This window comes from Pan paniscus, chromosome 1, assembly GCF_029289425.2.
Source record: "Pan paniscus chromosome 1, NHGRI_mPanPan1-v2.0_pri, whole genome shotgun sequence".
Classification (NCBI taxonomy): domain Eukaryota; kingdom Metazoa; phylum Chordata; class Mammalia; order Primates; family Hominidae; genus Pan; species Pan paniscus.
In genome coordinates this window covers 17,655,294-17,679,397 of record NC_073249.2, presented here as the reverse complement: position 1 = coordinate 17,679,397, position 24,104 = coordinate 17,655,294, and the positions used below count along the sequence as shown (strand labels likewise).

Below are 24,104 nucleotides of genomic sequence, written 5' to 3'. Positions count from 1 at the left end.
AGCCTGTTTCAGAACAGAAAAGAGGACAAAGCAAAGTTAGCAAATAGTAGATAAGAAAAAGGTAATGGAGTGGTGGTGAGGGCCACATTACGTAGGGCCTTGTAACAACTGTGACCTTTACTCTGAGGGAGATGAGAGTCCTTGTAGAGTTTACTTAGTGCAGTGACATTATCTGATGTATGTTTTAATGGAATCACTCTGCCTGCTATGTGGAGAAATAGCTGAAAGTTAATCAAACTTGAAAGTGGGAGACCAGTGTATTAATTATGTATTGTTGCATAACAAGCTATTCCCAAACTGAAGAACTTTAAAACAACAATTTATTATTTTTCACGATTCTTTGGGTTGACTGGATGGATCCTTTGCTCCATGGTGGGGATTGCTGGGTTCATCATGCAGATGCACTCAGGAGTGAGTTTGGCTGTGACTGGGATGTCCAAGATGGCTTCACTCATGTGTCTGGTGCCTCAGGTGGGTTGTCTGGAAGGAACAGGGGCTGTTTAGGCATCACTTGCGAATGGGTAATCAGACTCCTCACGTGGTGGCTCAAAGTTCCAAGAGAGCTAAAGTAGAAAGTGTCAAGTCTCCTTAAGGGGTAGGCCTGGAACTGGCTCAGCATCATTTCTTCAAATTCTATTGGTCAAAGCAAGTCAAAAGGCCTGCTCAGTTTCAGGGAGGAAATGGACTGCATCTCAATGAGGAGGATTGACATACGTATATAGTTAGGAGGCTATTGCTCTATTTCAAGTGACAGATGATAGTAACTTGAGTTAAGGTACTAACAGAATTTGGGGAGACTGGTTGTAATATGAATATGTTTTGAAGGTAGATCCAAAAGGATTTTGGTAATAAAAAGTATCTTAGTCTGCTCAGGCTGCCATAACAAGATACCATAGACTGGGTGGCTTAAACAATAAAAGTTTATTTTCTCAACAGCTCAAGACTGGAAGTTGAAGATCAGGGTACCAGCATGGTTGTGTTTTGGTGAGGACTCTCTTCCTGGCTTGTAGATAACTACCTTCTTGCTCTGTCTTCAAATAGCCTTTCCTTGGTGTATGGAAAGAGAAAGAGATCTTTTCTTATGAGGCCACCAATCCTAATGGATCAAAACCTTTCCCTGGTGCACGGACAGAGAAAGAGATGTAGCCTTTCCTTGGTGCATGGACAGAGAAAGAGATATTTTCTTGTAAAGCCACCAATCCAATCCTAATGGATCAAAACACCACTGTTATGACCTCATTTAACCTTACTTATCTCCTAAAAGCCCTGTCTCCACATATAGTCACACTAAGGGTTGGGCTTCAACATGAATTTGTGGGGGAGGGTGGCCCAATATGGAATGGGAAACAGAGGAGTCAAAGATGACTCTAGTGTTTAGTCTGACCTGCTGGAAGAATAGAAATTAACTGAAATAGGGAACACTGCTGAAGAAGTAGGTATTGGAAGATGGCTATGTTCAGTTTTAGACACGTTAATTTTGAGAAGCATGTTAGACACTCAAGAGAATATAGTAAATAGGTAATTTGATATGAGTTTGGACTGGATTTATGAGTTTTCTGAACTGAATATATAAAGTGCAGGAATTGTTAGATTATAGATGGCATTTAAAACCATAAGAATGGGATCAACAAGGGAGTAAGTGTAATAGAGAAGAGAGGAGGACTTCTGCAGCAGTTCAGTGTTCGGGGAGGTAAGGAGAAACTATAAAGGACTGGGAAGAAGTGGCTACTGAGGTATTATAGAAGGAGAGTCAAGAGAATGTGGTTTCTAGACACAGGGAATGACAACTGTTTTAAATGCTGCTTCAGGGTCAAGTGAGATGAGGAGTAAGAACTGACGATCAGATTTTGCAATGCGGAAGTCATTGCAAAATCCCTAGATTTTGACAAGAGCAGTTTCTGAGAAATGATGGGGTGAAAGCCTGATTAGAGATAGATCAAGAAGAATGGGAGAAGTAGAGATAGTAAATGTTTGCATCCTGTATGGCACCAATCACATTGTCAGGCATAAACCAGGCACAGAAATATTTGTTGAAATATTGTCAAACCTATAAAGTACTTTACATACTTTTTTGTTATGGAGTATTAAAAATAAACTTAAGCCGGCCAGGCACAGTAGCTCACACCTGTAATCTCAGCATTTTGGGAGGCTAAGGTGGGCAGATCACAAGGTCAGGAGTTCGAGACCAGCCTGGCCAACATGGTGAAACCCCATATCTACTAAAAATACAAAAAAAAAAAAAATTAGCTGGGCATGGTGGCACACACCTGTAATCCCAGCTACTCGGGAGGCTGAGGCAGAAGAATCGCTTGAACCTGGGAGGCAGAGGTTGCAGTGAGCCAAGATCGTGCCATTGCACTCCAGCCTGGGCGACAGAGCGAGACTGCATCTCAAAAAAAAAAAATAAATAAATAAAAATAAAAATAAAAATAAACTTAAGCCATATTGTTTAATGCTTTTTCCTAATAACATTGAATTATCTATATATTTACATGTATATAGTACATTTACATATATATATATACACAATATATTTACAAGACTTGAAAGGAATGTTTCCCAACACTTTTAAAAATTTGTTTTAATAGCTTCATTGAAGTATAATTCACATGTAACTCATCATTTAAACTGACTGATTCAATAATTTTTAGTATATTCACAAATAGGTGAAACCATCACCCTAGTCAATTTTAGAACATTTCTGTCTCCTCACAAAGAAACCCTACATCCTTTAGCTATCACCCCTCCACCTCACTGTTCCATGGCCCCTAGCCCTAGGCAACCATGAATCTACTTTCTATCTATAGATTTGCCTATTTTGGACATTTTATATAAATGGAATCATATAATAAGTGGTCTTTTGTGACTGACTCCTTTCACTCTGCATAATCTTTTTAAGTTTCATCCGTGTTGCAGCATGAATAGTACTTCATTCCTTTTTATTGCCAAATGATATATCATTTTGTTTATCCATTTATCTACTGACAGACATTTGGGTTATTTCTACTTTTTGGTTATTGTTAGTAGTGCTGCTATGAACATTTGTGTTCAAGGTATATAGTTAACAGTGGAATTGCTGGGTCATATGGTAATTCTATGTCCAACTCTTTGAGGAACTGCCAAATTGTCTCCTATAGTGGCTGGACCATTTTACATTCCTACCAGCAATTGATCAGGGTTCCAGTTTCTTCATATCTTCACCAATTATTATTTTCTGTCTTCTTTTTAAATATAGTCATCCTAGTGGATTTGAAGTGATATCTCATTGTGGTTTTACCCATCACTCTTTACTTCTTCAATATGAGCTTCTCTTTCTTGTGTTATAAAACTGGAACATCATTTTCTCCTACTACATCCTAGCATTGCTTGAAAAATAAATCTTTGAATTTATTCACAATAAAGGTAATGTGTACACTTCACAATACCACTCTGGATCCCACAGATATCTTTTAAATATTATGGTTATCTTTTAAAAAACAGAAACTCCAGATTCTTAAAATTCCCCATGATCTCTTCTACCCCAGGATTTAGTTATTTATGTAATAACTAAATAAGGGAAATGCTGAAATAGATAATCTGTTAATTATCTTCTCTTTACTGGATTATATGATTTTCCTTCAATATCCAAAACCAGTTTTTTTTGTTTGTTTTTGTTTTTGTTTTGAGGTGAAGTCTTGTTCTGTGGCCCAGGCTGGAGGTCAGTGGCGCTATCTTGGCTTACTGCAAACTCCCGCCCTGGGTTCAAGAGATTCTTCTGCCTTAGCCTCTGGGGATTACAGGTGCGTGCCACCACACCCAGATAATTTTTGTATTTTTTAGTAGAGACTGTTTCACCATGTTGGCCAGGCTGGTCTCGAACTCCTGACCTCAAATGATCTGCACGCCTTGGCCTCCCAAACCAGTTTTGATATGCGATTTTTCTCTTAATCTAATGGTGACCAATGAGAGGATTTATGAACTGAATAACCACCATGCAATTGAAAGGCTTAGTGCTTCATTCAGAGTCAAATATAGGCAATTAGAATGCAACAGGGGGCCAGGCACAGTGGCTCACTGTAATCCCAGCACTTTGGGAGGCCTAGGCAGGTGGATCACTTGAGCCCAGGAGTTTGAGACCAGCCTGGGCAACATGGCGAAACCCTGTCTCCACAAAATGGAGAGAAAAAAAAAAAAATTAGCCGTGCATAGTAGCATGTGGCTGTAGTCCCAACAACCTGGGAGGCTGAGGTGGGAGGATCACTTGAGCCCGAGGAGGTCGAGGCTGTAGTGAGTGAGCCGTGGACTGCAGCCTGGGTGACAGTGAAACCGTGTCAAAAAAAAAAAAAAAAAAAAAAAGCAACAATAACAAGTAAAAACAACATCAGAGGTAAGATCCTAGTAAAAATCTTTACCTTCCTCTCCCTGACTTGGGGTGGTTGTCTTCCTTTAAAAAACAAACAAAAAACTGTTTTGCCAAGTACCAAAACTATGTGTTTGCATCTGAAGCAATAAAACAAGGAGACAGGGTAGGGATGCAGGTTGTTACAGACGTTGAAATCTATTTCCTGACAAAGGAGTAGCTACAAGTTGGAACACCTGGGGAGGCCTGGGGTAAATGCATATGCAAATAAGTGCTGGGAAAGTGCTCCTGGGATTCGCCTCCCTTAAATACTTTCAGAAGTCATTACAGGTTATGAAACTTAGTGTTCTAATCATTACATTTATGGGAAAGAGTGGAAAGCAGTTCAGGTAACATAGCTGTAGTTGAACAGGCTAGGGGAGTGGTGGCTGGAGAAAGAAAAGAAATATAGTTGATCCAGGTTTTGGAAAGTTGAGATCTTGGGATGTGCTACTCCAGGAGAGTTAGGAAAAATACTCTTTTCCTCGACTATGGTACAGTACAGTAAGTATTGACTCTGAAAATGTTCGTAAGTACTGGCTTCCTTGGATCTAGAGGGAGTCACATTAAAATGGCTACATTTGTATCAGAGCTGTCTTTTATTCTTTTTGGCATGGTCAAGTCATTTCTAATCAGAGTAGGGGGAATACTGGTAGATCAGACGTCACTCAAACTAATGAGAATTATCTGTTTAACATCCACAAAGCAAGTAGCCCAACAAGCAAGGTCCCCAGGAGCCTACTTTATCCTCAAGGAATCTGCTTAGTCAATTGACGTATTCACAGGGCTGCAGAGGTATGAGTGGTGGTTACCTTCGTGCCAGAGCAGAACATGCCTTGTAGTTACTGCCATATTCTAGCCAAGTTACTCCATTTACTGTTCCTTTGTTCCTAAATTAACAAGGAGAAAAGACTGTGTGTTCAACACATGACTACAATATAGAGGTTATTTAGAGAAAGCTTAAAATGTACTTGTGTTTTCTGTACTAGGCCTAGGGCACCCCAGTTACCAAGCCTTGGCCTGAGTTTCTCTCTAGACAGTGCTGAATTGCCATCTAGTTACCCATCCTGACGCCAGGAACATGATTCTTCAACAAACATTGACGGAAGCTTACATGGGGCCGGATCACAGCGCTGAGAAGCACTGGGGCTAAGGGGCGGCACAGTCTAGATATGGCAGCACCTGCTCATAATGAAAGGCCCACAGTTTAGTGGAACACACCTGCTATTACTCACCTTTCTATCATTTTGTTTGGGAGAGCCCTGGTGGGAGAGGAGTATGGTATTTAATATTTAATTGAGCAGTTATATGTGAAAGAGCGTCTTCACGAGACTTAACTCCTTTCATCCTCAAATAACCCTACAAGGTGGGTACTATTCTATCCCTATGTTACAGATAAGGAAACTGAGGCAGAGAAGTTGCGTGGTTCATCAAGGTCACACAACCACTCCGTGGAGGCAAATTGAACACAGACTGTCCGGCTCCTGAGAGCCAGTGGAGAGGAGGGAGACGGTGGGAGACGGGCAGGGGGAAAAGGTGGAAGTAGACCCGAAGGACAGGCTTGATCTTCATAAGAGAAAACAGTACTAACACCATCCACTGATTGACTCGCATATTTCCATCACTTAAAGCTCCTGGCGTCACTGCCAGGAATGGAAAGTTAAAAAACTCCCAGCTCTGTAAGGTTCTGCCTGGATCCTGAAAAAAACCTTCCCACAGGCCCCGAGGAACTCGAGGGCTCCCTTCTTTCTCACATCCCTGGCCCGGGGCACCGGAGGTCCCGCTCCGGCGGAGGAACTACAACCCCCACGATGCATCGCGCGCGAAGCTGGCCCCCACCCCCCCCGCCCCCCGAGGGAAGGGTAAGGTGTCCCGAAGGTGCCTTCAGAAAAAAATTACGTACGTTTTTCGTCGCTTTCCCACGATCACACAGATCTCAGCTCCAGGAGGACGCATCGTCTTTTTAGTAACAGTGCATGCTGTGAGGCTTGTAGAGTCGCTTCTGTCTTCAGGCACAGCAGAGGGCGGCCGCAATAGTACGCTCGCGCGGCGGTGGGGGGTGGTGGTCCTTGGACCACGCGGTGGGCGGAGCCAGCGGCGACGGTCTCCCATCCCCTCCGGACGCAGGCCGGAAGTACGTGAGAGGAGACTTCCGGCCACTGCGTTGTAGTCGGCCCGGCTGCAAAGCGTTTTTCTGCGGGCTGTTTTCCCAGGTTCCCTCGGCCTGTACGTCGCGCACTCCTCTTGCTCCAGGTCCTTCAGTCTCCGCTCGTCTCACCGTAGGCTGTGACGACATGAGCAACAAAGAAGGTGGCGTCCTTAACAACACGGGGCGTTATTTATCCGGAGGGGGAGGTTCTCCAGTCTTTCTATGCAGTTTTCCCCTTTTCACCCTTGAAGGATGCCTTCGTCCCTTGCAGACTCGGGGGCGGCAGCTCTGTTTCTCTCCCCGGCCAGATCGGCCCTGTTTACACCTCCTTTTTTCTTAAATCTTTGAGGTGTGATTTTATCCTAGTTGAGTAATTGCTGTAATGCCAGATCATAGCACCAGTTAGTGGAAACTTGGATGATTTGCTTGGAAAGGCCTGGGCAGCGTCTCTGTCAGTCTGCGGAGAAAGCCTCTAAGGCGAGGGCCCTGTGGGTATCTGGTTTTAAAGCAAGGAGGAGGTTTGTCTATGTTGTGTTTTGCAAACTCTTGGTGATGGAAGATCCCTCTCTAACTTTTTTTCTTCTCTATATAAGGATCAGGAGGGTTCAGGAAAAGGAAGCATGACAATTTCCCACATAACCAAAGAAGAGAAGGGAAGGATGTTAATTCATCTTCACCCGTGATGTTGGCCTTTAAATGTAAGTTCTCTGCAATGTAAGTTGAAGAAGGGGAGAGAACAAAATTATTTAGCCATGGTTATGCGCAAGAAAACGGTCCCTAAGAATTTAGATGTGAAACTTTAGCTGGAGGTTTTGTGATAGCGCTAGATGTACCCTAAAAGTCTGGATTACAAAGGCCTTCACTTTTATGTCCCATTAAGAGAAATGTTAGTAATCAGGTAAACATGACTTAAACACAAGAAACAGTAAACATTAATATTAGACATGTCACATACTCAAGAATTGTGTACCTGATAATATTTACTCATCTGTTATATGCTAAAATATATTTTCATTTAGTGTGTATTTGTTTCCTCTACTAGACTTGAAGACAGGGACGGTATCTTTGTTTTAACTGTAACACTTAGCACAGAGTGGGAGCTTGTATCTATTAGTGAATCTCGTATATCCATATACACATATTTTCACAGTCCCCTTTTCTCAGCATATTAACTTGGACAAGTTATTCCTCAATTCAAAACAAACACAAAACAAAATCCTCTTCCTTTTGTCCCTGTCTATCCACTATCCTGTACCTTACATTTCTGTGATTAAGGAATCTGGGAAGGGCTTAGCTGGTTGATTCCTATTTGCAATCACCTGAAACCTTGATTGGGGCTGAAGGATCCACAGCTGTTGATAGTTTAGGCCTTTTGCCTGCAACCAGCTCTCTGTTCCTGTCCACATGAACTTCTTGTGCTGCTTGGATGTCCTTTGGTGTGGCATCTGGCCTCCTTCAGAGAGAGAGAGTGCAAGAGAGCAAGGAGGAAACCACAATCTCTATGTCCTAATCTCAGACATCAGACACTGTCATTTTTGTCACATTGTGTTTGTTAGAAGGGAGGCAGTTTTAAAAACTGTCTCACACTGAAGAGGAAGGAAGTTATGTCCCACCCTTTGGAGGGAGGAGTCTCAGGTGATTTGTGGATATATTTTAAAACCACCACAGTATCTACTGTGATCGTCAGAAGTTTAAGACGGCTGGCCGTAATTGAATAAAGAGCGTACTGATACAGAAGGTGGAGTTGCGGCTGGGTGTGGTGGCTCACGCCTGTAATCCCAGCACTTTGGGAGGCCGAGGCGGGTGGATCACGAGGTCATGAGTTTGAGACCAGCCTGGCCAACATGGTGAAACCCTGACTCTAATAAAGTACACGGTGAAACCCCGTCTCTACTAAAAATACAAAAAATTAGCCGGGCGTCAGTAGTCCCCACTACTTGGGAGGCTGAGGCAGGAGAATGGCGTGAACCCAGGAGGCGGAGCTTGCAGTGAGCCGAGATCGTGCCACTGCACTCCAGCCTGGGCAACACAGCGAGGCTCCGTCTCAAAAAAAAAAAAAAAAAGTACGAAAAATTAGTTGGTCGTAGTGGGAGGTGCCTGTAATCCCAGCTACTCGGGAGGCTGAGGCAGGAGAATCGCTTGAACCCGGAACGCGGAGGTTGCAGTGAGCCGAGATCGCGCCTTTGCACTCCAGCCCCGGCGACAGAATGAGACTCCATCTCAAGAAAAAGAAAAGGTGGAGTTGCTTCTAAGGTGGTGTCCTCATTACCCGTCTGCTGAACTACAGTTTTTTGGTTTTTTTTTTTTTTTGAGACAGAGTCTCTGTCACACAGGCTGAGATAATAATTAGGCACGATCTTGGCTCACTGCAAAACCTCTGCCTCCTGGGCTCAAGCCATTTTCCTACCTCAGCCTCCTGAGTAGCTGGGACTACAGGCGTGTGTCACCATGCCTAATTTTAAAAAATTTTTTTTGTAGAGACGGGGTTTCGCCATGTTGCTGGAGGCTAGTCTTGAACTCCGAGCTCAAGCAGTCTGCCCGTCTCGGCCTCTTAGAGTGCTGGGATTACAGGCGTGAGCCATTGCGCCTGGCCTGAACTACAATTTTCTTTAAGACCTAGCTCAAGTAGCTTCTTTCCTGTGAATACGTTCTGATTTTTCTCTCAAGCCGACTTGGTGACCAACATGAAATATTTATTGAGTATCTGCTGTGTTCTCGCATGTATTAGTAGTGAACAAGAAACGTGGTTTCTGCTTTCATAAGTTTTTTACATATATTTGTTATAGCATGATTACATTTTATTTGTTTACATCTCTGTCCCTCATACAGGACTGAGCTCCTTGAGGATAGGAACTGTACCTTATCTAACTTTGTGTTCATAGCGTCTGACTTACAGTGGTCATTAATATGGCCATAATAAATAATGAATACATATTGATTATCTTAACCCTGGCCTAGTTATTATCTCAGTAATAAAAGACTAGATATATTTAGGTCCATGTCAGCTACTAATTTAGTTAATAGTTTAAGTTCTTGTTTTTTCAGTTCATGCAGTATACATGATTGGGTGATTCCTATAGGCCAGGCATCTTGCGGGGCTGTGGAGTGAAAAGACTTGGGAAATAAAGGCGTTATTAAGAGAGTTAAGTGGTTTAAGGGTATTCCAAGGTACAGAGCTTGATAAATTCAGGAAGTTTATACTTGAAATTTGCTAAGTAAGTAGATCTTAAATGTTTTTACCACAATTAGCTGGGCATGACAGCATGCGCCTGTAGTATGCTTACAGTCCTGGCTACTCCGGAGGGGCTGGGGCAGGAGGACTGCTTGAACTCAGAAGTTTGAGGCTGCAGTGAGCTGTGATTGGGCCACTGCACTCCAGCCTGGGCAACAGAGACCCTGACTCAAAAAGGAAAAAAAAAAAGCTAACTGAGGTGATGGATACGTTAATTAGCTTGATAGTGGTAATAACACACACACACACACACACACACACACACACTTTTTTTTTTTTTTTTTGGAGACAACGCCTCACCCTGGCCCAGGCTGAAGTGCAGTGGCGTGATCTTGGCTCACTGCAAGCGTAGCCTCTTGGGCTCAAGTGATCCTCCCACCTCAACCTCCCAAGTAGCTGGGGCTACAGGCATGTGCCACCACACGTGGCTAGTTTTTAGATTTTTTTGTAGAGGCAGGGTCTCACTGTGTTGCCCCTGCTGGTCTCGAACTCCTGGGCTCAAGTGATCTGTCCCCCTTGGCCTCCCAAAGTGCTGGGATTACGGGCATAAGCAATCATGCCTGGCCTTATAATTTTTAATTGTCAGTTATACCCCAGTAAAGGTGGAAAAGCAGGAAGACAACAGGGAAAAAAATTTTAATAAACTGGAAAAAAAAGGTCCAAGTTTCTTTTTTTGGAGGTGTTTATATTATTAATATATATGGTTAAAGTAATTTTTAAAACTTTATGTAACTCTTTGTTACGTGTCATTTTGTGATAATCTCTTGTTTACTAAGTTCATTTTTTACAACTTGTACAGTATTCCCATTGTGAGACTAAGTAGTAAAACCCAGTTAATACATACCTACATTTAAAGAGGAAAATATTTTCGTTAGTGGAGCCTTTTTGATTTCCATGTAATTTAGAAATAAGATGATTTTATTCTCTTCATTTTTATAAACTGAATAATAGTTGCTTTCTTACATATAGAGACAGTACTTTTAGGTACAGACTGTTTTTGCTTTCTAGCCATTTGTATTCTAAGAAAATTAAAATCATTTCCCTTTTTTTTCCTTTCATAAGATTTACCAAGTGTTTTGGAAAAGTTTAACATAAAAGCTTACAGGTCTGTCAGAGGAGATTTTAAAAGGGATTACATGGGAAGTCTTTATTTATTTATTTATTTATTTATTTATTTTTGAGATGTACTCTCACTCTGTCACCCAGGCTGGCGTGCAGTGGTGCAGTCTCAGCTCACTGCAACCTCCGCCTCCCAGGTTCAAGCAATTCTCCTGCCTCAGCCTCCCAGGTAGCTGGGACAACAGGCCTGTGCCACCATGCCCGGCTAATTTTTGTATTTTTAGTAGACATGGGGTTTCACTATATATTGGCTAGGCTGGTTTTGAACTCTTGACCTCAAGTGATCCACCCACCTCAGCCTCCCAAAGTGCTGGGATTATAGGCGTGAGCCATCGCGCCCGGCCCAGAAAGTCTTTAATGAGAAGCACTAGCTTCCAGACAAAATTTCATGAGATAGTATAGTTTGTTCAACTCAAACCCAGGATCTTTAATGTCCGAGCAACCACTTTGCTATCAAAGTTTGAGTTAATTGCATTAAAAGGAGTTATCAGATCAATATTCTACTGTTGTTGAATCATCTGAGTAAAGAAATACTGTCTCTTTTTAAATTTATTTTGAAGTAATCTCAAATTTATTTAAAAAACTAGAAGACTTATGCAGTTGGAAAAATAATACAGAGAATTTCTGTATAGACTTGACTTAGATTGACCAATTTTTAACATTTTGCCACTTTTGCTTTATTATTCTCTCTATATATGTAAATTTATATGTCTAACCATATATTCTGAACCATTTAAGAACAAGTTGCGTGCATCATACCCCTTTACTTGCTAATACTGCAGAATATATTTCCTAGGAAGAAGACTATTCTGTTGTATAACTCTAGTATTGTTAACTAATTTCAGGAGATTTAACACTGACATAATACTTTAATCTACAGTGCATATTTTGACAATTGTCTCAATAAGGTTCCTTCCAGCTTTTTTTCTCTCTAGTCCAGTAATCTAGAACAGGATCACATATTACATTGTAATGTCTCTTTTTAGTTTTCTGTGATCTGGAACAGTTTCTCAGTTTTGTCTTTCTTGACAATGATATTGATTGAAGAATATAGGTATTATTTAATAGAATATTCCTCAACTTAGATTTGATTAATATTTTCTCATGGTTAGATTCAGGTTATGCATCCCTGGCTGGAATACTACATAAATGATGGTTTGTTGATTTGTTCTTTTTGGGGGTATTGCAAGGGACCAAGTAATGTAAGGCTTCATAAAGAGTTTGGAGTTTGTTAAATGTAATGCGGAGTCATTAGAGAGTCTTAAAAACTAAAGTATATTTTAGAAATGTCACTCTGGCAGCTATAGAAAGGCAAAGTGGGCAGACGCAGACCAGACAAGAGACTATTTTGTAGTTCCGGTACAGTAAGGTATTTGTAAGGTAACTTAGAGGTAATAAAGTAATAAGGTAACTTAGATTTGGATGACAGTAATGAAGCTGATGAGACAGATTCAACAGTGCTTTATAAAATTAACATATTACTATTATGAGTAATTTATACTTTATTCCAACTGCATTAGCATACATTTGAAAAAGTAATAGCAGCAAAATAATAAGACATTATTCCATGTTAGGGGCAGTGCTTATTGGGCACATGGATTTGCAGTTCCTTTTCAACAATTTCTTAGTTCCCAGGAGATTGCATACCCTTAGTACGTTTATCTCAAACTACAACAGATGCTCTTATCCAGTATGTTGTACTGCTTATGACTTCAACAAGCAGTTCAGTCAGGAAATGTTCTGTGAACACCTGCTGCTAGACATGGATCTATGCTCTGATACAGTGGTGAAACAAGTGCATTTACAAATAAATAACAATATAATTTTAGCTAGCGAAGGATAAATGTAAATCAGTGAAGCGTGGTAAGGAATGGAGAGTAAGGGAGGAGGGAGGCACGTGATTCTTAAGCAGTCCTTGAGCAGAATGATACTGAATGATGAAAGTGAAATGTGAGATGATGAGAGGCAGTAGCAAAAATAGAGGCATCAAGAAAGGTACAAGCTTAGAGAATCAGGACTAGCAAGAAGACATAGTCTGCCTGGCTCATGAGCTAAGGGCAGAACATGAGGCAGTTTAATGTGTTAGAGGCATGAATTTACTATGAAAAGATTCTAGATTCTGCGGGTTATTTTTCCCATAGGTAATGTAATCTTTATGTAGACTCCCAGTTGTTGTACTGTTTTATTAAATGTTAGGTATATACAACGTTCTGTAAGTAGAGCTTTGTGTTCTGAAAAAGGTAAACAGTCTTCCTTCAGTTAAATTTATTTAATACCTTTTGCTCTACGTATATTCACAAAACTTTAGATGTAGTCTTTTAAACAATAATAAAAAGTAATTATTTTGTTAACTTAAGAATTTTAGTAAGGAAAAAATTTTGAGGCTGAAACATCTGATAGTGGTATAATGAAAACTTTTTGTTCTTTTAAACAACTTAAAACACTGTTTTTGTTTGGCAGTCTCAAGTTAAGCTTTCTGTAAAAAGTTTACCAAGGTAAAATTCTTTGAGTCTCAATATTCGAGACTAAAACAAATTAAGCAGAATAGATGAAACTTAAGTTAGCATAAAAGGTAAGCAGATTGGCAATTATATGTAATAGATATAAATAAAAGTATTCCATTCAGCATTAAGTGCTGATAGAATACAGGTAAGGAGAAAACAGTAACTATAAGGAATCAAAGTGCTGACATTTAAGGAGACAAATGTATGAAAATTTTCCTGAAGGCAAGACATGTTAGAATTGTGAAAATGCTTTGTTCTGTAAGGAAAAGGATGTATGAAAGTGGGGAGGAAATCTTTTCTTAATGTAATATTATGTTATGGGAGATTTGTGTCCATAACAATTTGACAGGTTGAAGATTAATTCTATGTGGAAGTGTTGAGTCTTCGAAGATAGTATGTAAGAATTGGACACCACAGCCTGCGTTCAGCCTTTCATCGATCTCAGGAACTCTTCTTCATTTTCTCCTACTTTCAGTTCTCTTCCTAGATTTCTAACATCCTGACTAACTCAATTTTCAGCTGACTTTTTTCCAGCCTAATTAAATTTTGATGTTTCTTACTGATCATTTTCAGATGAACTCTGCCACAGCTTTCTATTGATTGCAGAACTACTTTATGATCTAGTTCTCTAGTTATAACAAAACTAACTCATGTAGTGATTGTCTATTTTCAGTCATTTTTCCTTTTTTCCTCTTTACTAATCTTTCTGAAAATAATATTTCTGAAGTATATTATGCTTATGTATGCAATATTACTACATGGTAAAACAGTAAATTTGAGATTATGTACTTTCTAAAATAAACGGGCTAACTAGATTTTTACTTAGTATTTAAATGTGATGTAATTTGGTAGCTTTTTAAAAAATTAAGATACAATACACATACTGTGGCACTCACTTTTAAGAAGTTGTTTTATGTTCTTTTTAATATACACGTGCTACCTTACTACAATTGACAGATTTTTAGAAAATCTTCAAGGATTCAGGAATTTGTGAGCTGCTGTGCGTTGTTGGCATTTACAGAAATTATTAGATATTTAGTTTTAAAGGTTTAGAAATCTGGGAACATTAAGTGGACCTCTTGAGCTACTTTAGCTCTGTTAGTGATGTATACCTAGGATATTTGACAATTAACACTAGAGTCAGTAGATGCTAGAGATTGTTTATAATCACCTTTTTGTGTTTTGAGAATTAGTGTCATTACCATCGTGTTCTACTTCTGAATGAAGTCAGGTGACTGCAGTCATTGTCTGCATTTACATTGTGACATCTTTTTTTTTTTTCTTTTTTTTGAGATGGAGTCTCGCTCTGTCACCAGGCTGGAGTGCAGTGACTTGATCTCGACTCACTGCAACCTCCACCTCCGGGGTTCAAGCGATTCTTCTGCCTCAACCTCCCGAGTAGCTGGGACTACAGGCGCGTGCCACCATGCCCAGCTAATTGTTTTATTTTTAGTAGAGACGGGGTTTCACCGTCTAGGCCAGGATGGTCTTGATCTCTTGACCTCGTGATCCACCTACCGTGCCCTCCCAAAGTGCTGAGATTACAGACGTGAGCCACCGCACCCAGCCTATGTGACATACATCTTAAAAATATTGTTTGGTAGGCTTTGAGTATAGAATATACATACTTATGATCATAATAATGTGTTTTTAGCATTTCAGCAGGAACTTGATGCAAGGCATGACAAATACGAGAGACTTGTGAAACTTAGTCGGGATATAACTGTTGAAAGTAAAAGGACAATTTTTCTCCTCCATAGGATTACAAGGTGAGTAAGCATCTTTAGAATTTATTACAGTTTGATACTAGCTATTAGAATATTCTGTGGCTTTGAGTGTGAGGATTAGAAGACATCAGCAGCAGGTACAACTTAAGAGTTAATATTTTAATAAAAATAGGTCCCAGCTGGGTGTGGTGGCGCATGCCTGTAATCTCAGCACTTTGGGAGGCCAAGGCGGGCCGATCACTTGAGCTCAGGAGGTCGAGACCAGCCTGGGCAACATGGTGAAACCCTGTCTCTACTAAAAATACAAAAATTAGGCGGGATTGGTGGTGCATGCCTATCATCCCAGCTACTTGGGAGGCTGAGGTGGGAGGCTTGCTTGAGCCTGGGAGGCAGAGGCTGCAGTGTGCCGAGATCCCACCACCGCACTCTAGCCTGGGCGACTAAGCCAGACCCTGTCTCAAAAAAAAAAAAAAAGGAAAAGTCTGTAGGGGTTGGGTGGACTTAAGAAAGAAAAATTCAGAGCAGCTAGGGATTTTGTGTTAAGATTATTCATTAAGATATAGCTATTGTCTGTGAAAATGTATGAAATATTTTGATTGTTAGAGCCTGTTACATTAAACTTTATTTGGATGATATGTGTGAAAATTTTAATATTAGATAAATGTTAAAATCTGCATAACCTATTTTCTCGTTCATTTTTGAACTCATGGCAATCTGGCTTTCTGCCTCACAATTATTGAAATGCCCTTGTTACCTTCATATTATTAAGTCTCCGTTTTCTTATTTTACATTTTTGTAGCATATGATACTGTTGACTACTTAATTCTTTTTCGAAAGTTCCTGTTTCAGTTTTGTGACTTTTGTTTACATTTTTTTTCTCTAGGACTTTACTATTTTATTTTTCTACGCAGGCTTTGTGTATTTGATAGACTTCGTGATTGCAAGTAAAAGAAACTAACTTAAACTAGTCTAAGCAGAACGGGGAAATTAATTATAAAAAAAGCCACTATCAACCAGCAGATTTCTTATTTTATGCACTATTTTTTATTACAGTTGTGATCATATTGTTCATACAGTTTTGACTAGTAAACTGAGAAAATAGTAGACTTCAGAAAAATTAGAACTTCCCAAGATTCAGCACTATCTTATGAGCAGCTGAGGATCTCCATCTTCCATCTTTGCTTCTTTGTTTGCTTCATAATTCATTTGACCTGATTCCTTTGCCTTTCTGTTTCACGAGAGGTAGAATAGTATCTACCCTACAAACTCCCCAGCTTACGTGTTTTAGTCCAGCTTCTGAAGACGGATTGTTGTTACAAATTCCAGATGTCTCCAGAAGGGTAGCTGTGATTGGTTTTATACTATATGTCACAGAAAGAATGTAGGGAAGACCACATATAATTTATTAGATTTTCATTATTGAAGATATTATTGCCCGGGCATAGTGGCTCACACCTGTATGGGCAACATGGCAAAACCCCATCTCTACAAAAAATACAAAAAACTAGCTGGAGATGGTGGTACGCAAGTGTAGTCCCAGCTGCTCAGGAGACTGAGGCAGGAGGATTGATTGAGTCCAGGTGGTCAAGGCTGCAGTGAGCCATGTTTGTGCCACTGTACCCCAGCCTGGGCGACAGAATGAGACCCTGTCTCAAAAAAAAAAAAAAGATACTGAAGTATTCCGTTCAGTAACATGAAACTTTTAAGATAATTCTCACATTTTAATTTTTACTTCATTAAATGGAATCTAATTTGCCATACATAGATTTATTGAAATATGGCACTGTTAACATTTTCTTTTTCTTACCTGACTGTGTAAAATTAGTTTTTGCTTGTTTTCTCATATCATTCTTAGATAGCTTGTACATAATAAGGCTTGTATTATCGAAAGAAGCAATACTGTTCTGATTAATTATGGACACTTTTTTTTAGTACTTATTACAATTCTAAAACAATTGCCATCAATATTCAGCAGTAATATAAATAACAAAAGCAATAATATAAAGAAAAACATACAGATTGAGTATCCTAAATGCTTGGGACTAGAAGTGTTTTGGATTTCGGATTTTGGAATACTTGCAGATAATGTATGGGTTGAGCATCCCTTATCTGGAAATCTGAAATCTGAAGTGCTCTTGTGAGCATTTCCTTTGAGTGTCTTGTTGCTAAGAAAGTTTTGGATTTTGGAGCATTTTGGATTTCGGATTTTCAGATTAGGGATGCTCAACCTGTAATAGGAATATGACAGGAGACCTTAATATTTTAGAAAAATCTGCGTTACTGTGTGAAGTCATCTTTTAAATATTTTTCCACCAAAAAATAAATGCTCATTATAGTAAACTTAGAAAATGGTAGTCTTTAGAAAAATTACGAATGGCAGAAAGGTAAAGCTACTTAATGAGACAAATCAGTCTGTAGTACCCAAAGATAGCCTCTATCAACTAGCAGATTTCTTTTTTTGTGCACTATTTTTTATCATAGTTGTGATCATACTGTTCATACAGTTTTGACTAGTAAACTGAGAAAATAATAGACTTCAGAAAAATAAGAAACTTAAGAAAAAATAGAAACTTTAGAAATATTAGAAACTTCAGGAAAGCAAAAATACTTCATGAAAGAGGCTGGATGCGGAGGCTCATGCCTGTAATTCCAGCACTTTGGGAGGCCAAGGCAGGCAGATCACTTGAGGTCAGGAGTTTGAGACCAGCCTGGCCAACATGGCGAAACCCTGTCTCTACTGAAAATATAAAAATTAGCCGGGCTTGGTGGCATCCCAGCTACTCAGGAGGCTGAGGCAGGAGAATTGCTTGAGCTCAGGAAGCGGAGGTTGCTTGAACTCAGAATTGTGCCACTGCAATCCAGCCTGGGTGACAGAATAGGACTCTGTCTCAAAAAAAAAAAAAAAAAAAAAACTATGAAAGAAATGAGCCAGTCACAGTACAGCTGAAAGCTGAAAAACTGTTGTGAGAGGACCTCATGTATTTTAACTACAAAATTATTTGAATAGACATAGATAACTCTTCTTCAGTGAGCTTCAGTAGTTTGTGTCTTTCAAGGAATTTGCCATTTCCTCTAAGTTTTGAAATTTATTGGTGCTAATTTTCATTTTGATTTCACCTTTGACCCAAGAATAATTTAAGTATGTTATTTTGTGTCGAAATATTTTGGGAGTTTTCCAGACGACTTTCTGATACTGATTTCTAATTTAATTTCATGTGGTCAGAGAACATACTTTCTATAATTTGAATCCTTTTAAATTTATGGAGCCTTAATTTTGGCCCAGGATATGGTCTATCTGGTAAATGTTGTGTGTGCACTTGAAGAGCGTGTATTCTGCTATTGTTAGGTGTAATTAAGTCAGATTGGCTGATAGTGTTGTTCGCGTCACTTATTTCCTTATGATTTTCTGTACACTCGCTCTATCAGTTATTGAGAGAGAGAAAGAGGGTGACCTCTCTTGACGATAATTGTAGATTTGACTTTCTCCTTGAAGTCCTATCAGTTTTTTCTTCAAGTATCTTGAAGCTCTTTTATTTGGTACATTAATATTTAGGATTGTTATGCATTTAATGAATTGACCCTTTATCATTATGATGGTATCCCTGGATATAGGCTTCGCCCAAAATTTGGTGTTAATACAGCTACTCCTGTTTCTTTTGATTATTATTAGAACGTATATCTTTTCATCCTTTTATTTTTAATCTATTTGTGTTTATATTTAACATGGATTTCTTGTCTCTCTTGCTTTTTAAAAATCCATTCTGAAAATCTCTGCTTGTTAGTGCAGGTGTTTAGACCGTTTACATTTAATGCAGTTATTGCTATGGTTATAATTAAATCTACCATCTATTCTTCTCTCCTTCCTGCCTTATTTTGGATAATTTTTTATGATCCCATTTTATCTTATTTGTAGGCTTATTAGCTCTGCCTTTTTTGTTTTGTTTTTGTAGTGATTGTTTTACGGTTCATAATATATATCTTATTGTCAACTATTCTCACTTTGTACAATACTGTGTTTACTAAAATTTGTGCATATAAGAATCTTTTCACTTCGCATGATTTTTTGGTAACAGTTACCTTGCCAGTGAAGGTCACAGTGTTGATGTACCCAAGTTTCAGTTAACACAGTACCATGCAAAGTAAGGACTACTTATCACTTCGCATATGGTATAAAAATCTTATACTTCCTTTTCCATTTCCCCTCTACTAGCTTGGCCTTTTGTGCTACTATTGTGATTCATGTTATTTCTACTTTTGTTGTTTCCACAATATGTTATGATTTTTACTTTAAACAGTATGATTTAAAAATAAAAATATTTAATTATCCACATTTACCAATTTTTGTAAATGTACATTCCTTTGTGTATAGATTCAGATTTTTATCTGGTATCATTTTCCTTTTGCCTAAAGAACTTCTTTTAATATTTTTTGTAGTGTCAATCTGCTGATGATAAATCAGTTCTTTCCGGCTCTGTGAACTAAGGGGATTGTTCTGCCTGCTCACTTTGGACAATTCTTTTTCCAGCCTTAGGTAGTTTCCTCACATGCCTGCACTGATCAGTACTCAACTGAAGACTTGAGGAGGTTGCTTCTATAAATCTCTGAAGCTCTCTGTTTATACAGCTTTCTCCTCATTGTTACTCTGCTCTGCAAATTTTAGCTGTCTCGATCCCCCAAAACTCCCAACTCCTTTTCTACTCAGGCTGACTCCCAGGCTCCACCTAAGTTTCCTGTCTCTGTACTGTCACTTGGAAGCTTTCCAGGCAATAAGATGGGGCAGTCAGAGGGTATATGTTGTTCTCCTCCCTTTCCCCAGGGATCACTGCTCCATGCTGCCTGTAGTCCAGTGTCTGTAACCATTGTTTTCTGTATTTATTTTTTCTTTTTAGTTGTTTAAGGAGGGAGGATAAATCCAGTCCACATTACTCTGCCCTTACTGAAAGCAGACATCTATCCATATATCATATTTTTATGAACAAAATTTTTCTTAGTTATAGTAAACATATAATTTTTGTATACTTTTTCCACTTAACAGTGTGTTAATAGCATTTTCATGTTCTCCATACTATGAATAGTTTTGAGTAGTTTTGAGTTAGAAGTATATGAATGCATACAATATTTAGCCCTATGTTGATAATTAGGTTATTTTAGTTTTTCACTATTAAAGCATCTGATGTTCTAAAAGTTCCCAATATCTTCATCATAGTGCTCCTGATATGGAAGATATATTGACTGAATCAGAAATTAAATTGGATGGTGTCAGACAAAAGATATTCCAGGTAGCCCAAGAGCTATCAGGGGAAGATATGCATCAGTTCCATCGAGCCATTACTACAGGTAAGTCTAGGTTTGTTTCAGGGTAATATATATTTTAAATGGTGTGCTACATGATTAACATGTGAGTTGCATGAATTTTAAGTGACACCTGATGAAATAATAATACTGGCTTTTAAAGAACTGCAACTTTGTAGTAATATAGAAGTAATCCAAAGTCAAGTTGGCTTTATGTTTTTTTTTTTAACAGTGTAGTGATGGTCATTGATTGATTTTAATAAAGTATTTGAGAACACAGATTTAATAGGATGAACTTTATTCTTGAGTATGTAGGATGTGTTCAGACAGGGCACATCTCCGTGGTGGCTCACGCCTGTAATCCCAGCACTTTGGGAGGCCGAGGCAGGTGGATCACCAGGTCGGGAGTTCGAGACCAGCCTGGCCAAGATGGTGAAACCCTGACTCAACTAAAAAATACAAAACTTAGCCAGGTGCGGTGGCAGGCACCTGTAATCCCAGCTACTCCGGAGACTGAGGCAGGAGAATCACTTGAACCCGGGAGGTGGAGGTTGCAGTGAGCTGAGATCGCACCACTGCACTCCAGCCTGGGCGTCAGCACAAGACTCCGTCTCAAAAAAAAAAAAAAAAAATTTGAGGGTATACTGGATCTTGGTGGTTATCATTATTTTCAAATAAATTGAATAAATGTATAAAGTGCTTGGTTCTTTCCTCTTCTTTTTCTAATGTGGGTTCATTGATAGGACAGATACTAGATAATTCAGATACAGGTTCAGTATCCCTTATCCAAAATGCTTGGGAACAGAAGTGTTTCAGATTTTGAGTGTTGAAATATTCACAGTTTACTGCTTGAGCATCTCTAATCCAGAAACCTGAAATGCTCCAATGAGCATTTCTTTTAAGCATGACCTTTGAGCATCGTGTCAGCACTCAAAACGTTTTGGATTTTGGACCATTTCGGATTTAGGATTTTTGGATTAGGAATGCTCAATATCAGTACCCTAAGATTTGCAGGAAGACTGGGAAATGAGTTTATTTGGTATCTGCTTAATACGAATACCCAGTTTTAGCCTAAACGTTTATAATTTCAGCACTTGTTTTTTCAGAAATGTTGATATGTCTTCTAATATGGGTAAGAGAAAGTACCAGCATACATTAGTTAAAACTGAGGGTGCATTGTTGGAAACTGAAGTGTAAAACAGTTCTGTGAGGAGTCATTATAACATATTACCAAATGAAATACAGTCTGCCATCATAATTTATTAATATCAGGGGTTTGTTTGATTTTTTAATAATAGCACACACAATAAAGATGACTTCATGAATTTAGTTTGCTGTAAAGTGGCACAACCTGTAAAGTGTGACAGATTTGGCTGGAGTGGGAGAGAGGATCAGAAGTACTGGTGGGAAGAAGGGTGAAGTAAAAGGTAAATCAAGCTTGGCAGAAAACATGAGAATATCTTCATAGTAGTAGCTGTGACCATACTACAGATAGATTCATAGCAGGAAAAGATTTCAGACAGAGTAGTCCTGCTATACATAAGTTAGGTATGCGTGTGTAATCTTGAGGGCTACTGGGTGGTAGTGTTGGTGGTGGTGGGGGACCAAGTTAGGTCTCTTAGTTTCTGGAAAGTGCTTGAACTGAAGCAGCAGTACAGTCTAAATGTCTGTATTAAACAGAAATCCAATTCTACAGCTTTTCCTAAGTATCCTATTAACCTGAATGACTAAAGGCAAGAGTTTGAATAACTTCCATAATCTTTATCATTTTTTCTATCACATCATCATGTAGTATGCCTATCTTGCAAAAATTTATGACAGTTAATAAATGTAATAAAAGCTGATCACAGTAGTTCTCACTTTGGACTTCAGTCTGCTTAAAACTTGTATTTTAGTAAAAATTCACATATTTTCCCCACAATGTTGGTGCCTCATGTGTGAAAAAGTTTTTCATGTTTAAACTTCTCAATTCCTTATTAGTGCATGATTAGGCTCTACTAATTGTGACAACATCAAGTTCCCCAAATATCTGTGGGACATATGGGACATTTCAGATTTGCTGTATTTGGCCCAGTAGTTCTATTTTGTATGTCCTCATGCATCAGTGAAGTATAAAGATAAAGAGTTTAAATAAGGGCCAAGACCATACAGATAATGATACCAAAAGCAACCTAGAAAGCTGTACATTGTCTTACAGAACAGAGAAATGGAGAGAAAAAGGTGAAAGGGAAATATTCAGTAGAGTATTTCCTAATGCAGGAAGGAAGTGCTGTACTCTTGGAAAGATAGGACATTAAGAAAATGGGAATGATAGATCTTCAGATTTTCCTACTTCACTGTATCATTGAGGATTATTATAAGCACAGTGGTCTCTTTTAGGCCTTCGTTTATGATTTGTAAGTTTCCTTTGAAGATAACTTACTCATGGATTAAAATAATGAAGAATTTTCTGTATCTTTTCTGTAAAAAGTCTTTAAAATGAGGTTCTTTGAATTGAAGCAATAAAGATGTTTTTTCTTAAAGTTAAGGAATAAAGCAGTCAAGTAAAGAGGTGTCTAGGACCGAAAATTTTGCTGAAAGATATTTTATTTGATAAAATAAGGTTATTTATAATTGGATTAGCATTAACAATATGATGCTTATGAATAGCTTGCTGCTTGTAATTGTTAAATGCTTGTTTTGGTATTACTCCAAATAGTTGTTCTTTTGACTTGAAGATAAAACAATTCTGGCAATGAACTAAAGGAGTTCTGTGCTTTTCCTCATTAAGAATAGTGCTAATGGCACGCAGAGCATTTCCCTAAGGGATACTTGTGTGAGCTCAAACATTGAGTATCCTAATAATTGAACAACAACAAAACGTCAGGTCTGTTTTCTACACATTTCTTATCAGAGTAGATTACAGATTGTCCCAAGGGATGGTTAAACAAATGAACAAATAATTAGCTGCTTGAAATAAGTCACTTAAAAAAAAATTTGTGTCCTGTCATTTTTTTTTTTTCCCTCTTGTTGAAAAATTAACAGTTTGGGGGAAATGTCCTCCATTTCAAAGAAAAAATACGTGTTTTTTTCTTTAGTTTATATCACTGATAATGATAAGAATTGTCATTTTTTGAGACATTTCAGTACACAAAACTAAGTTTATATCCTAATTAATGTTTTAATTCTTTTATCCAAGAATGTGAATGATGGGTAAAGTGGATGTTTTGGGCCAGTTAAGATATGTTTTTAGCCATTATTCTTTATATTCACAATCTCATAGGTTTTTGCAATACCTCTAAATCATAGATATTTTTACCACTTCACAGGCGGGGAGATTGAGGCTCACAAGTTATGCTCAGGGTCATAAGCTAGCACGTGGTACCATTGGTTTCTTCCCACATGGATTTCATTTACCTCTTAACTTTACAACCTAACTCCTAGGAAAGGCTTTATTTTGCTTACCCCAAATACTGAGGTTTTCCTCATAAACCCAGCACACACTGTGGCCCTTTTTTCATAGCACTTCTCAACTTCTAATGTGTAATCTCTTTATATATTATATTTCTTCATTATCTCTCTTTCCCTTACTAGAATGTAGACTCTATAGATCTCTACAAAGATTTCATTCCTGTTTTTCACTTTATATATCCCAGACACCTAATAAGTCTCCATAAATACAAATGTTGAAAAGAATGAAGAACAAAACTAATTTTAAAAGGCT

General features: G+C 38.6%; 1 protein-coding gene and 1 long non-coding RNA gene across 3 annotated transcripts in view; one reads left to right on the top strand and one right to left on the bottom strand.

Annotated features, from left to right (window-relative positions):
* Positions 1–303: 303 nt before the first annotated feature.
* On the bottom strand, positions 304–6,490 carry LOC130540932 (uncharacterized). Its single transcript, XR_008954964.1, has 3 exons — positions 6,282–6,490; positions 5,191–5,268; positions 304–480 (listed from the first exon to the last, which is right to left on the bottom strand). It is a non-coding gene; the product is annotated as an uncharacterized LOC130540932 (long non-coding RNA).
* The window catches only part of TSNAX (translin associated factor X), a 38,559-nt gene continuing 20,233 nt past the window's right edge, over positions 5,779–24,104 (top strand). For both annotated transcript variants that reach the window (XM_003824479.5, XM_055102317.2), the window contains exons 1-4: positions 5,779–6,688; positions 7,121–7,225; positions 15,037–15,151; positions 20,316–20,446. In XM_003824479.5, coding sequence (XP_003824527.1) covers positions 6,673–6,688; positions 7,121–7,225; positions 15,037–15,151; positions 20,316–20,446 — 367 coding nt within the window. In that variant the 5' untranslated portion in view covers positions 5,779–6,672. The remainder of the gene's footprint in view (positions 6,689–7,120; positions 7,226–15,036; positions 15,152–20,315; positions 20,447–24,104) is intronic.